Source organism: Frankliniella occidentalis, unplaced genomic scaffold (assembly GCF_000697945.3).
Source record: "Frankliniella occidentalis isolate FOCC.00 unplaced genomic scaffold, Focc_3.1 Scaffold56, whole genome shotgun sequence".
Taxonomy (NCBI): domain Eukaryota; kingdom Metazoa; phylum Arthropoda; class Insecta; order Thysanoptera; family Thripidae; genus Frankliniella; species Frankliniella occidentalis.
Window position 1 is genome coordinate 1,027,220 of NW_026267186.1, and position 12,962 is coordinate 1,040,181.

The 12,962-nt window shown below is 46.9% G+C and overlaps 2 protein-coding genes across 2 annotated transcripts in view; one reads left to right on the plus strand and one right to left on the minus strand.

Moving 5' to 3' along the window:
• Positions 1–8,716, plus strand: part of LOC113202571 (protein kibra) — a 16,736-nt gene extending 8,020 nt beyond the window's left edge. The window contains exons 4-14 of the mRNA XM_026416859.2: positions 836–935; positions 1,117–1,276; positions 1,372–1,630; positions 1,891–3,095; positions 3,352–3,438; positions 3,533–3,725; positions 3,816–4,062; positions 4,150–4,469; positions 4,583–4,966; positions 5,052–5,185; positions 5,276–8,716. Coding sequence (XP_026272644.1) covers positions 836–935; positions 1,117–1,276; positions 1,372–1,630; positions 1,891–3,095; positions 3,352–3,438; positions 3,533–3,725; positions 3,816–4,062; positions 4,150–4,469; positions 4,583–4,966; positions 5,052–5,185; positions 5,276–5,597 — 3,411 coding nt within the window. The 3' untranslated portion in view covers positions 5,598–8,716. The remainder of the gene's footprint in view (positions 1–835; positions 936–1,116; positions 1,277–1,371; positions 1,631–1,890; positions 3,096–3,351; positions 3,439–3,532; positions 3,726–3,815; positions 4,063–4,149; positions 4,470–4,582; positions 4,967–5,051; positions 5,186–5,275) is intronic.
• On the minus strand, positions 8,703–9,469 carry LOC113202572 (anaphase-promoting complex subunit CDC26-like). Its single transcript, XM_026416861.2, has 3 exons — positions 9,345–9,469; positions 9,189–9,244; positions 8,703–9,111 (listed from the first exon to the last, which is right to left on the minus strand). The coding sequence occupies exons 2-3, from the start codon at positions 9,237–9,239 to the stop codon at positions 8,974–8,976; spliced, it is 189 nt and encodes a 62-aa protein (XP_026272646.1). The 5' UTR covers positions 9,240–9,244; positions 9,345–9,469; the 3' UTR covers positions 8,703–8,973.
• Between the last annotated feature and the right edge of the window lie 3,493 nt (positions 9,470–12,962).

A 12,962-nucleotide genomic window follows, 5' to 3' on the forward strand; every position in this document is an offset into this window, starting at 1 on the left:
CAGGGCGGGGCTGTGCTCGCGGGCAGGGCCGGGCGGGCCGGGGGCCGGCGTTGCCGTGGATGTGTTGGGATGTTAGTTTGTAGCTCGTAAGCGGCCCCGTGGCCTCGTGCGCCTCTACCCGCGCGCCCGCCCGCCCTCGAGAGCGCCGAGCGCTAGCAGAGCGCTGCTGGCTGCGCGCGACCAGCGCCCGGCCCGCCATGGTTCCCTGGGCGCGAGTTGGCCACGGCGGTGGTGGTGTGCTGAGCCCCGCGGCCGCCCCCGCCGCCCCCCTGCGCTACCACCCGAGTTCGCGGAGTTGGCCCAGCTGGCCGGCGTGCCGTCAGTGCGAAATAGTAAGCCCCCCGCCCCCTCCCCCGCCACAGCGGCTCACGCTCGCGCCGCCGGCGGCCACGCTGTACCGAGCGGGGCGTGAGCGCGCGAGTTCTTACCAGAGGGTATTTCACTGTACAACCAAAGCTGATCCGAACTCCGGCCATGTGTACGGTCTCCGCTAATCTCCGCATTTAGAGGGGAAGTAATGGAAATCGGAATCGGAACCTGTATGAAAATCTCTGCTGCCTCGCCAAACGGTTTAAAGTGCGAAAACTGGTTCCATTCCTGATTGCGTTTCTACTTCTCGAAACGCGACGATGCGTGGGGATCGGATTTGGTCCATTGCTACTGTCTGTCCGAAGTGTTTCCGTAGAGTGGGAGCGTATCATTTAACCAGTCCATGACGGGGAGCATTGCTTTTATACAGTATCGTCTTCGGATTCGGTTTGGTTTACAACAGTGGAGGAATGCACCGTATCGAATGTTGCCTAACGCCCCCGTTGCCCCATTTGTGTTGTTGCAGGCCAAGAAAGAAATCTTCGACGTCAAGCAGAGGAGGCTGTACCTCGCCCAGGATGAGTTCAACCACCTTAGCGAGCAGCTCAACTACTCGAGGACAAGTTGTGAGTATTCAGTGGTTTTGTCTCATACGTCATCGCGCGCTTAGCGTTGAGGGAGCTGACGCTGCCCTCTCCCCCTTTGCACTTTGACTACACATTCCTGGAATGCACCTGGAGTGCGTATACTCCCACGCCCTGCTCCCTGCCTCCATCTCTCTCACACACACGATGCCTCTGCCCGCAGTGTGTTCGAGCTCGAGCTCGGTCAGTACTAAGTACGACCCCGACCTCCTCAAGTCGGACGTCGCCCTGGCCCAGAACCGCGTGTCGCGGCTCAAGCGGGAGCTGGAGCAGATCCGCGCGGAAGTGACGAGCACGCAGCGGGGGGTGGAGAACCTGGCATCGTAAGTATAATATGCGCCCAGGGACCGCGATCCTTCCAGGGTTCCCCTCCTGGAGCACCTGGAGTGACACGGTGTGCGTCTGTCTTGTCTTCCAGGGTGGAGCAGAAGCTGAGCGGGTCGCAGGGAGGATGCTACAACATCCAGGAGGCGCAGGCCATCGTGGCCGAGCTCCGCAACATCCAGAAGTCGCTGATGAGCGGCGAGAAGGAGAAGGCGGAGCTCATGCAGTCGCTCGCCAAGCTCAAGGACGACCTGACGCGGCTGCAGCTGAGCGAGAGCTCGCCCGACGTGTCGACGCTCAGCCTGCCCAACGAGAAGCTCAGCACGGCCAGCCAGACGGACTTGTCCGGGGAGGTGAGTGTGGCACTAACACCAAGAAAACAAGAAAAAGATGGAACAAAAATTGTAACATCTCCCGGGATTTGCATTTAATTTTGGTGCCTAGGAGGTTAGTTTTTTTGACACTAATAATTGAGTTTTAAAGCACAAATTTTTAGAGGACATGAAGTTTTTGTTGGTATCATTAGCTGACCCAGTTCTACGCTGTTTTTTTTTTGTTTTTTTTTTGTAAATGTATCTTTTGTCGTCATTATTCCCTATTTGTTCTCCCGCAGCTGGTGCCCATGGGCACGCGCCTGGCCGAGATGGCGCGGATGCGGCTGCAGTACGACGAGGCGCGCAAGAGCATCCAGCAGATCCAGCAGAAGCTGGCCGACCTGGAGGAGAAGGTGATCCCGGGCCAGGCCGAGTCGGACCAGGACCGGCTGCTGCTGTTCCAGGAGAAGGAGCAGCTGCTGCGCGAGCTGCGCTCCATCACGCCGCGCACGCACGCGCTCACGCCGCGGCAGATGTCGGAGATCCAGCAGGAGATCGGGCGCGTCAAGCAGGACCTCAACAACGCGCTCGAGATGTCCAACCGCACCATCGCGGAGCGCGTCCGGCTGCACGAGGAGAAGCAGCAGCTGCTGCAGGAGCTGCGCGACGTGCTGCGGGCGATGACGTCGCTCGAGTCGCAGCTCAAGACCATGTCGGCGAGCACGCTGTCCGTGTCGTCGAGCTCCAGCCTCGGCTCGCTCAGCACGACGAGCAGCAAGGGCTCGCTCAGCAGCGGCCTCAGCTTCACGGACATCTACGGCGGGCCGCAGTGCGGCGGCGGCGTGGCGGCCGTGGCCGACAAGCCCATCAACATGGCCGACCTGCACCGGCGCGTCGAGCGCCTGCTCAAGGAGTCCGGGTCGCCGACGCTGTCGCCGCGGTCCTCGCTCGCCTCCGTGTCGCCGCCCGTGTCCCCGGTGTACAACCCCGCGACCGGGCCGCCGCCCGCCTACGAGCACGTGGAGCGGCAGCGGCGCCAGCTGCAGCAGCAGCAGCACCAGCTCCTGCAGCAGGCCGTGCAGGCCCCGGGGCTGAGCGGCGACGAGGCCGCCGTGCCGCTGGACAGGACGCAGCTGGAGAGCCGCCTCGCCGAGCTGCGGCTCAACCAGGCCGGCGTCAACGACTATGTGAACTGTGTGGTGAACTCGCGGGGGGAAGTCCTGGAGCCGCTGGAGGCGCGCGCGGGCGCCGCCGCGGGGCCCGGCCTGCGCAGGCCCGGCTCCAGCTCCAGCCTCGCGCCCCTCGAACCCCCCTTGTCCCCCATCTCGGAGACGCCCACCTCGTCCGGCACCAACACCCGGTCGGTGTCGGCCGCCGTCAGCGACGAGTCGGTCGCGGGTGACTCCGGGGTGTTCGAGGCGTCGCACAAGAAGATGCAAGGGCCTGCGGGTATGGTGCTCTGCGACATGAACTTGGAGACAGCCCAGGTTCAAATCAAATTAAGGTGCGGACCGTAGTGTAATTGAAATCCTTTTGAAACTTTATTTCATCCATTTCCTCTCCATTTTACATGGCCTCTCTTACTTGAAAAGTTACATTTACTTTTGTGGCAGCTCAAGAAGAAGAGAAAGTTGATGTGTGTAGGTCAATTTGATGTCAAAATGACCTCTCCACGGCTCTCTGTTCTCCTTGGGAGCAAGATTGTCAACACAATCTATGCTTTTAATAAAAATATTTAATTTGTTGTGTTTTATTTACAGGTACTCGCTTTGTGATAGTCTACTTCATGTTGGTATTGAACGAGCACGAAACCTTGCTGCCCTCTCTATTCCAGAGAACTGTTTTGTGTAAGTCGTCCTTTAAACCAGACTTGTTATGCAAGATAACTTTGTAAATCTGACTAAATTGAACCCATGTTAACCTCTTTATTTATCTTTTCAGACATATCAAAGCTGCTCTTCTCCCTTCATCCTCCCCAGCAACATTGGCTTGCTGTACAAAATCTGTGGCTGACTTACGAAAGCCTACTTTCGGAGAAAATTTTCCCTTATCTGTTCCACTTAGCAAACTCTGTGCTAAGACCCTCCAGGTCCATGTGTGGTGTGCTAGCAACTTTCAACCAGAGGAATGCTTGGTATGTGTTAGTAAGCAATGTTGTACATGTACAAGTGACTTCCAAAATACTGCAGCTTACTAAATGGGCTTATATTTTGTCATGTTTCAGGGCTGTGCTCAAGTTAGCCTGGCTGATTTCAACCCCGACACGGTATCCGTGAAGTGGTACAATATTCTTAGTTTCCGCTTTATGTCGCCAAGTACTCTTAACAAGGCATCTTCAAGCAACAACTCTGCAAACTCGAACCCATCTGTTTTGGGGGCTGTCACTGAGCATAGTTCTCAACAGAAAGAAGAGAGTTCAGATGAATCAACTATAATTTCCAGTCAAACATCAACACTTACTAGAAGCCAAGGTAGGCAGATCTCAGAATTAAAATTTTCTGTAGTTTTGCTTTCCTTTAGCAAAAGTTGAGATTTTTAACCATGTCATTCTGCTTTAGGTAATCCTACAGTTTGCACCAGGCTAGATGAGCTGGCTGCATGCTTGCGGAGTCAAGATGAAGAAGAAATTGAGGATGAAGAGTGTGAAGACAATGTTCAAAATGATAGACTAGACCCTTCACTTCCCACTGAAACTTTAGATCAAGTGCCAGAGGTCTGTGAAATTGACACTGAAGACAAAGAAACTAACACTGAATGTGTGTTTCTACCTGAAAAAGGCAACAAGCGACAAGAAGATAGTCGAACAGCTATGGTGATCAAACGCTCTCAGACTTTCTCACCAAGTGCTGCTGTATCCAAATCTCAATATGTTTGCCGAGTGAGTGAAATTAATTTACTTAGATTCCCAAAATTCACAGCTTACATTTACTGACTAACAGACATTTTTCATAATTCTCAAATTATTAATGTTTTTGTTTACTTATTTTTCAGTTAAATCGCAGTGATAGCGATAGCGCTATGCCTTTGTACCGAAGGCCTAGCTGTTCAAGTGGTCTTAGCCGGCCATTCCAACGGAATTCTGTTGAACGTCGTTCTCTCAGATGGAGGCGGTCACCATCCTCCTGCTCACAGTTATCATCCGGTCATCCATCAAGTCATCATGACCGGAGCCAACCTCATACCACTGCCCCTCGTACCTCTCTCGATCTGGAGCTTGATTTAAGAGCTCAGCATACTCGTTTGGAAACCCTTAAGGACGAGCTAACCCGCCTGAGAATGCTTAAAACTCAGCTGGAGGAAGCTCGCTCACGAGGTGATAGTGAACTTGCTGCTTGGGTTTTGGAAGACAAACAGTTCCAAAACCTCATCGCTCAGGTATTTCAAATATTGCTTGATCAGTTTGCACTAGTATGCTGTTCATTTTACAAAATTTTAATAAACATTGTGTGCTTGTTTAAAGGCTGAAATGGGAAAGAATAGCAAGAACCTAGACGACCGCAAGGTTGAAAAGCTGCTAAATAAGACCAGCAAGGAAATTTACAAGCTACGCAAGAGTAAAGCTGGTGTTGGGAGACCGGATGTCATTTCATTTAAGTACGTAGTTTTCTCTGATAAACTGAATTAAATGGTGAAATTGTCCTTAATCACCAAAATTTTAACCAATTTCTGTTTTATCGTTTACAGGCAAAAGATGGCCTTCTTTACTCGGGTTAACCTTACAGTCCCTGTGTTGCCCTCTGAGGATGGCAGTCTACATGCAGATGACTTAGATGAAAGTCGTTCAGAGAGTAGTACTTTAAAGAGAGGGACCTCTTTGGGTGCTGAAGAAGAAGAAGAGGAGGAGGAGGATGTGGATGTGGATGAGGAGGAACAGGTTGAAGATTGTGATTGTAGTAATAGTGGTGAATCTACTGAAAGGCAAGTTGAAGGCCAAGAAAGTAAAGACCCTACGGAGGGGGAAAGATTTGAGTATGTTGTGGATCGAGTGTTTGGAGTTGAAGTGTAAACTGTGCATGTTGTGGCAAGTTGTCTTCTCTGTGATGTGGTGTCTGTTTCTGTAGCTGGTGCTTTTAAGATTGCTCAAATCTTTCAGAGAGCACTATTTTGCAATTTCTGTTTAGGTCAAGTGTGTCAATAAGTCACAATATATTTTTTTTTTTTGCATCAAATGGAAGTGTTTCATTACAGGGCTGATTCAAGTTTGTAGTTTTTATCTTGTGATTTTTCACTCCTCTGATATTTTTTAAATTACTGTATGTAATCTAAAGACCTAGTCTGGACTTCCTTTGGCAGTAAACTGCAACTTTTGTTGTCTTTTTCTGTTAACTACCTATTTAGATTCACTGTGGTGTGTTCATTTTCAAGCATAGTACTTGTGTGCTGATGCTAAATGTGGATGCACCTTGAATAGGGACTTTGGCTGGGCATGAAAATTTTATCTCTCTGACCTGGCAGCACTGGTCTAAAGTATCAAAATTTATTCATTTCTGTTCTCTTTCCTTTTTTGTTTGTTTGTTTGGTTTGTTATGTGCCAGTTATTGTTATTACAAGTACTGGCAGTTCTAGAGACTAGCTGACCATGGTCCATTGTTTTATGTGATAGAAGGTTAATTAGTGATTTTCATTGTGCAAATACATGACTTAAATCATAATCTAAAACAATATCAACTCTGGTGCTATTTTCATCTTCCACTTTTAAATGTTATATTTTTTATAAAGTTTTAGGATATTGTGCAGGGCTAAATCTATTAATATGGATTGAATTTTATTTGTGTATTTTATTGGTTATGTAATATTTATCTAATATTCTAAAAAGACAGTCAGGAAAGTTTTTATTTATACATATGTAAATAATAGAACACCTGCACCTTTTTTTCAAGTGCTATTTGGTGCTTTCAGTTTAAAGTTCTGATATTTCTTGTTGTTGGCTCATTTGAGTCTTCTTTTATAGGATGCTACATCTTGTAGTATATCAGTTTTTAACACTCACAGCAACTTCATGTCTCTTACAAAAGTATTTGACAAATTCGAATTCAGCTGACAAATGGTGCTCCTTTGCCCACCGATATTATCTTTTCATGCAGTATTTATTGCTTTGCATCATGTTAGCTCAATTTTGAAAAATTAAAGCAAAATATTCCTATTTTTTTATCTGCTGGAGTGAGTGAAAGCTCATACTTTGGTGCTATTTTAATCTAACTGAGCATTTGTGATATTTCTGTATTAGCAGTTTCTTCAGAAGTCTTTCTTCACTCGTTTCTTTGTCTGCCTCTTTCTAATATTTTTGTGACCTAAATTTATGATTGCCTAGAAGGGCGTATTTTACATTGCTATGTGCCATTGAATAGCTCTGCCAAGCTCCTGTTAATATTCATACCACATAAATTTTGGTTCAATACTTGTATTTGAATTATTATTATTTTTGATTCTGAGTGCATGTCCTAAGCTGCGTCCAGACAAGAGGGTCGCTTGGGTTGCTTGGGTCGCTTGGGTCTCTGAGCCGGCGCAGAAGCCACGTTTTGGTTCTCTGCGCAGACCTCAGAGACCCCACAGCGACCCAAACAACCCAAGCGACCCAAGCGACCCTCTTGTCTGGACGCAGCTGTAAACTTGCTTCCATTGAACTTAAAGTTTTGTCAGGTGACATACATATCTTTTCAATTACTTGTTTCAGTCAACTCAAAGTTTGTGCGATGAATTGACTTACTAAATCCAGTTAGACTATTTTTATAAAAATTTTACATGTGTGACATCTGACTTTAGTGTCTCTTCTTGTATCGGAATCCATTTTGTTTCTCTAGGTCTGTTACAATGGTGTCCACAAAATTGTACATTACTCTGCAAGCTATAATTATTCTGATGTAAGTCAGTACCAGTGGCCAGTGTGAAGGATAATTAACTAACTGTAGAAAAAGTTTGAGGGTGGTTTTTAACTTTATTTTTCCTATCACAACCAGGTATTATCGTATGTTATTTTGGAAATGATTGTAAGATGCATTTGGGTAAAGAACATTGTAGCTCTTGCCACTTCTGTGTCAATGCACAGTGGCACATCAATTTGCAGTTGGGAGTGTATCGCTAGGACTGTTGCCCTGCAGTCTAATAGGCTGCAAATTAACCTCAAGATAGATAATTACATATACGTAAAAGAATAGGGCATTGCTCAAATGGTATACGTAAGTTAGTAGAGGGTTGTGCAGAATTTAAGTACAAACCACAATCTGGCTGTTCTCTTATGAGCTGCCTTTGATGCCATCATTGTTTGCTTCTAAATAATTTAACATGTACAGTAGAATATTACTTGTTATTTAATTTTGATAGTGACTATTATTGTGCCTGTTAATCTGTCAATATTTATGTACAGACATCATTGTATAGATCTAATTTTGCGATAGATTGCAATATGTTTTATTGATTTTGTGAATCATCCTGCTGTACCTTAGTACAGTAACCAGTTTTGGATTTCAGTACAGATGAAAGCAATTGGTTATTATGTCTTCCCTCGGAATAATATTCAGCCTCGGCAACACTGCAGTTAGTTATTTCTAATTTTTTAAATATATTGTCAGTTTCACTTTACTGCTGAGCAAACACATACTACATCTCTGTTAATTAAATTTACTCTGTCTTGTTTGATTGACAGCCAATCCGGCATGCGGGACATTGAAAGATGTTATAGTGCCAAATGGCCTTGCCTCTTTCATCTCCCTCACTCTGAATTGGGATTCAATGGTGCTTTATGGGAATAGATGCATGACAAACCTTTAAAAATAACTGCCTGATTCATTTGTACCTATTTAATTCCTTGAAGAAAACGGTTATTGTCTTGATGTGAAAATTATAAAACATAGATGGTAATTCTTTGTTTTAAAAAGGTTATACCATCCTATTGTTGGGCATCAAATTGTATCATATGTACAAATTATATTGCTGTCATCAATTTTTTTTTTTCCATATTCAATTTGAAATGTATAAGACTTTTTATTTAAGATATAAGATCCCATGTGTTATATGAATCAATAGCATTGAAAAATGCTGTTCTGATTATAAAAATTCTAGTTTGGTACAGTTGACTGTTGAAAGTAGAAACATAATTTATGATTAAACAAAGTATTTTTTACAAAATTGGCTTTTATTATTCCCACTTTAATCTCAGCATACAGTTTCCAACTTCACTTCTACAGTCACTAGGGGCGATTAAATTGAGAGGCTGGCCTTGCAAGAGGAGATGCAGGTGGTGGAGAATTGGAACGTTCTGAAGGACTTGCAGAAATTGGTAGAGCCCCAACAGGAACATAAGACGGTGGATCAGAATGACGATGACCGTGGTACAGTAAGTGAGTGTGAGGATGCCGTTGGATTATCCGATGGGGGGCCCTATGTCAGGAATCATGTGGTTGAGGGACATACCCTATCCGCTCCCGAACAATATCTTGTTTTGATCTCGCTGGGCCTTCCCATGCATTTGTCACAGGAGTCCCTTTCTTAGCTTCCATTTCTTTCCGCATTGACTCATATTCCTGTAATAAAAAGAAAAATGGAAAATGACATAATATAACAGATAGAAAAAAATTCCACATCAAATTTCAAAACTCACCTGCAAATCCTCAATCTTGAGGACGATGCGAGTAGGACTACGACGAATCATGTTGCCTGAAAATGACAGATTTTCACCATCATAATAAACCTAACCTAAAATTAAACACGAATTTAAACATCTGTGCAGCAGAGACACAGTTGATAATCTACATACTTGACGTGACAAGTCTATTCCAGGAGGAAGAATAAAAGTCGACAAATAACTATGGAGTAAAAACTATGACATTAAACATAACTGAAGGACAGCAACATAGAGGAACAATAACAAAACAACAGTCGTCGTACGTCGTACTTCAGCTTCGGCGGGCTTCGGCTCCGGCTTCCGAGATCGGGTCAGTCGTGGCCGAGCGGCCGAGCCATGGAGCCAATCAGAACGCCAGGTAGGCAGCTTCGGCTATCACGTGACACTCATCCGAAACGAACCGGCGGTCCCCGAGGGCTGGCGCGAGAGTGACTTCAAGTGATGGATCCGAAAGTTAACAAAACCTTAAGAAACATCAGACACACGTGTGCACGTCTGCGACTAGACAGTTCTATTCATGATGCAGAGGTCGTTTTTTGATGAGCTCTTTTTGCATTATACCATCTATACGTGCACTGCAGGAGCTCTTGGTCTTAGTTCGCGCGCTCTGGGCCAACTGGCGGCGCTCAGGGTGGGCCTCCGGCTCCACACAGCTGCTTGGCGGGTCTGCCGACCACCCGCGTTGCAGGCGCTACCTCATTAAAGATAATATTTGTCTTCCTAACTGGCGGCTTCCGAAGGTGCCGACGGGAGAGAGGGGAGAGGGAGGCGGGGGTGGGGGTGGGGTGGAGGGGGCAAGGTTCTCTTACCCACAGTCACAAATGGCCACTATAGGTTACAGGGCTACGGCACAGCAGTGTATGCGGGCGGGTTTGCCTATTCGTTCCACCCATAAGGAGCCATTACTCCTAGGCTTACAAGGGAACTCATCTAAGTGTTAGTCGCCGATTTTGTTCCGCCTTGGAGGTTTTGTATAGTGACCGTATTCGAAACGATTGGCACTGAAAATTCGTGCCCAATTTCATATTCGTATTTATAGGGGACATCCATTTTCTCCAGAAATGACTAAAAAAAGCATTTTTTCTGAAAAAACCAAAAATGACCGAGAGTTTGTATTTGGCCTTAAATCGACTTTTTAAAACTGAATACATAAGCTGTGGATAATTTTTGGATTTTTCAGAAAAAATGCTTTTTTTTAAAGTCATTTTTGGAGAAAGTGGATTTCCCCTATAAAATTAAATATGAAATTGGGCACGAATTTTCATTGCCAATCGTTTTGTATACGTTCACCCTACAAAACCCCCAAGGCGGAACAAAATCGGGGACTAACACTTAGATGAGTTCCCTTGTTAGGGTACGCTAGCACACGGTATAATACCATGTGCCATGTGGTCAAGGCCGGGGCTGGCTGTAGCCAAGGGGTGGAGGTGGCATGAATTTGTAGGCAGACCATTAGTCTCCTTGGCTGTCTCTATGATGGTAAAGGTAAAAGGTTTTTGGCAATGATTCCATATTTCCCGTTCTGATACAGATTGCCGATTGTCGTTATCGTTTTGAGAAATGTTGCTGCCGATTAACGTCCTAGTTTGTGTGTTTGTTTTTTTTAATGTGGCAATATCCCCTCTGCAAGAATATGGATACGTTGTCGTGATTTGGGTGCAACCCTCCCCCCCTCCACCCCGCTACAAATTCATCCGCCCTGCTGCAAGTTGACGCTGCACTGCTCGAGGGCGAGTTCATGGCTAAGCTAAGCATAGCTTGTTCAACAAAAGCACGTCTAAAATTTGCCAAAAACAGGGAGTCAAAAGTTTGCTTAAATTTTGTTTAAACAAAAAACGAGAAAAGAATTGGGTGGGTCGAGGTCGCTACTCGCTTGAGGAAGTCTTGATTGGGATCATTATGAAGGGTATATGTATAGTCACATCGGTATCGAGTATCGAATGCGGTATATATAGAGAGAGCTCGTAGCATCGGACCCGACGGAGTGGCCCGCGGAGAGCGTATAAGTAGCGCGGCGGCGGGCGCGGGGTCGCCCGCGAGAGCCAGGCTTGCCGTCGTCCGCGGGGCCCCACGACGGAGCCCTGGGGCCGCTGGAACGCGCCCGCGGCTCCGGGTGGGACTTTCCCGCCGCTGAACACCCGACGCGCGCGCCTTCGGACGACGGGTGCCCCGCAATTTGGCGATTTAATGATATTTTCTACGGCGGTAGGCGGCGAGAGGTCCGCTCTGCGCCGATTGGCCGCGGCCGCGGGTGGCCGCGGGGGCCGCGGGGGCCGCGGGGGCCGCGGGGGCCCACTGCGGGCGCGGAGGTCGGGGCCGCCTCCGAGAGATCGCGCCACTGTGGCGGACGGGAGAGAGAGGGAGCCCGACGGGACGCTCTGGAGAGGGAAGTCCTCCTTATGGCTGCCCGGCGGAGGGGATCGGAAGGGACGCGACAACAACTGTGCAGCCTCCTACCCCCCCCCACCAAAAAAAAAAACACGACACGTGTCCTCATTTCTACTCAGGGAGAGTTGACACTTTTCTTTGCTGAACTATGCACTGTCAAAAATGCTTGCAAACTATTTTCTTTACGACGTTCAGAAGAATTTTCGATCTTTGTATTACAAGAATAAGTTGAGTTGTGCAAAGAAATTCTTTGCTAGCTGTCATATGCCTTGCCAACAGTGCTCTTCGTATTGCAAAGAGATAGTTCGCGAGCTTGCGAAGAATTGGTTCTTATATTTTTAATGCTTCAAAATTCGTTGCAAGCTGCAAAGAAAGTCGTTTGCAATGCGCGAACCTATTATTTGCAGTGTATAATCAGTATTATAAGCCGGCTATTCCACCCCCACCCCCACCCCGTTACACAAACAAGCAAATCGCGAAAAAATGACAAAAATCCGAGTTATAATTGTTGTTGTCGTTTACCCCCACCCACTTGTACGAAACAAAAGTCATACGCGACGATTCTCAGGTCAATACAATATATGTATAAAGTTCAACGCCAAAGGTTACACCACGCCGTACAAAAACAAGCCAGTCAGCGCGACAGTCAGCTGCTGCGGCTACCAGCGAAGTATAGTGATAAAGTCTCAAAGTCAGATCTATCGCCCCCCCCCCAATGCCTCGCCCCGCCCCAAATGGAATATTTAACCTCTTTCCCATCATTGCGATTATTGGTCGAGGCGTCATATGCCGCGTGACCTCACAACACCGAGGGCGTCACTAGCGGCCGGTCAGCTGGTCAGTCGATGTCAGTCAGTCATTCAGTCAGTCTGAGGGCGGGTATTGTCAGTCAGTCAGTGCACTGTAAAAAGCTTACGAACTAAATACTTTGCAACGTTACGAACAATTTTCGTTCTTTGTATTGCAAAGAAATTGTTCGTATTGCAAAGCGATTGTTTGTAAGGCTAGACGGGAACTATTTGTTCGTAAGCTTACGAACAAGTAGTTCGTAATACAACGCTTCAAAATCCTTCGTAAGCTACGAACGTTTTGGTTTGCATTACGAACCTATAGTTCGTAAGCAATTTACAGTGTGATCAGGCAGTCAGCCAGTCCGAGCCAGTCGTATTCAGTCTGCTACGTGAGCCAGGCAACCAGTCTGTGGTCGGAGCCAGTCAGTCTGCTTTTGGAGTCAGTCAGTCTATCAGTCGTTCAGTCGGTCAGTCCAGTAGTCGTATTCAGTCTGCTGTCGGATCAGTCAGTTTGTTGTCAGAGTCCAGTCAGTCAGTCATAGTCAGTCAGTCAGTCAGTCAGTCAGTCAGT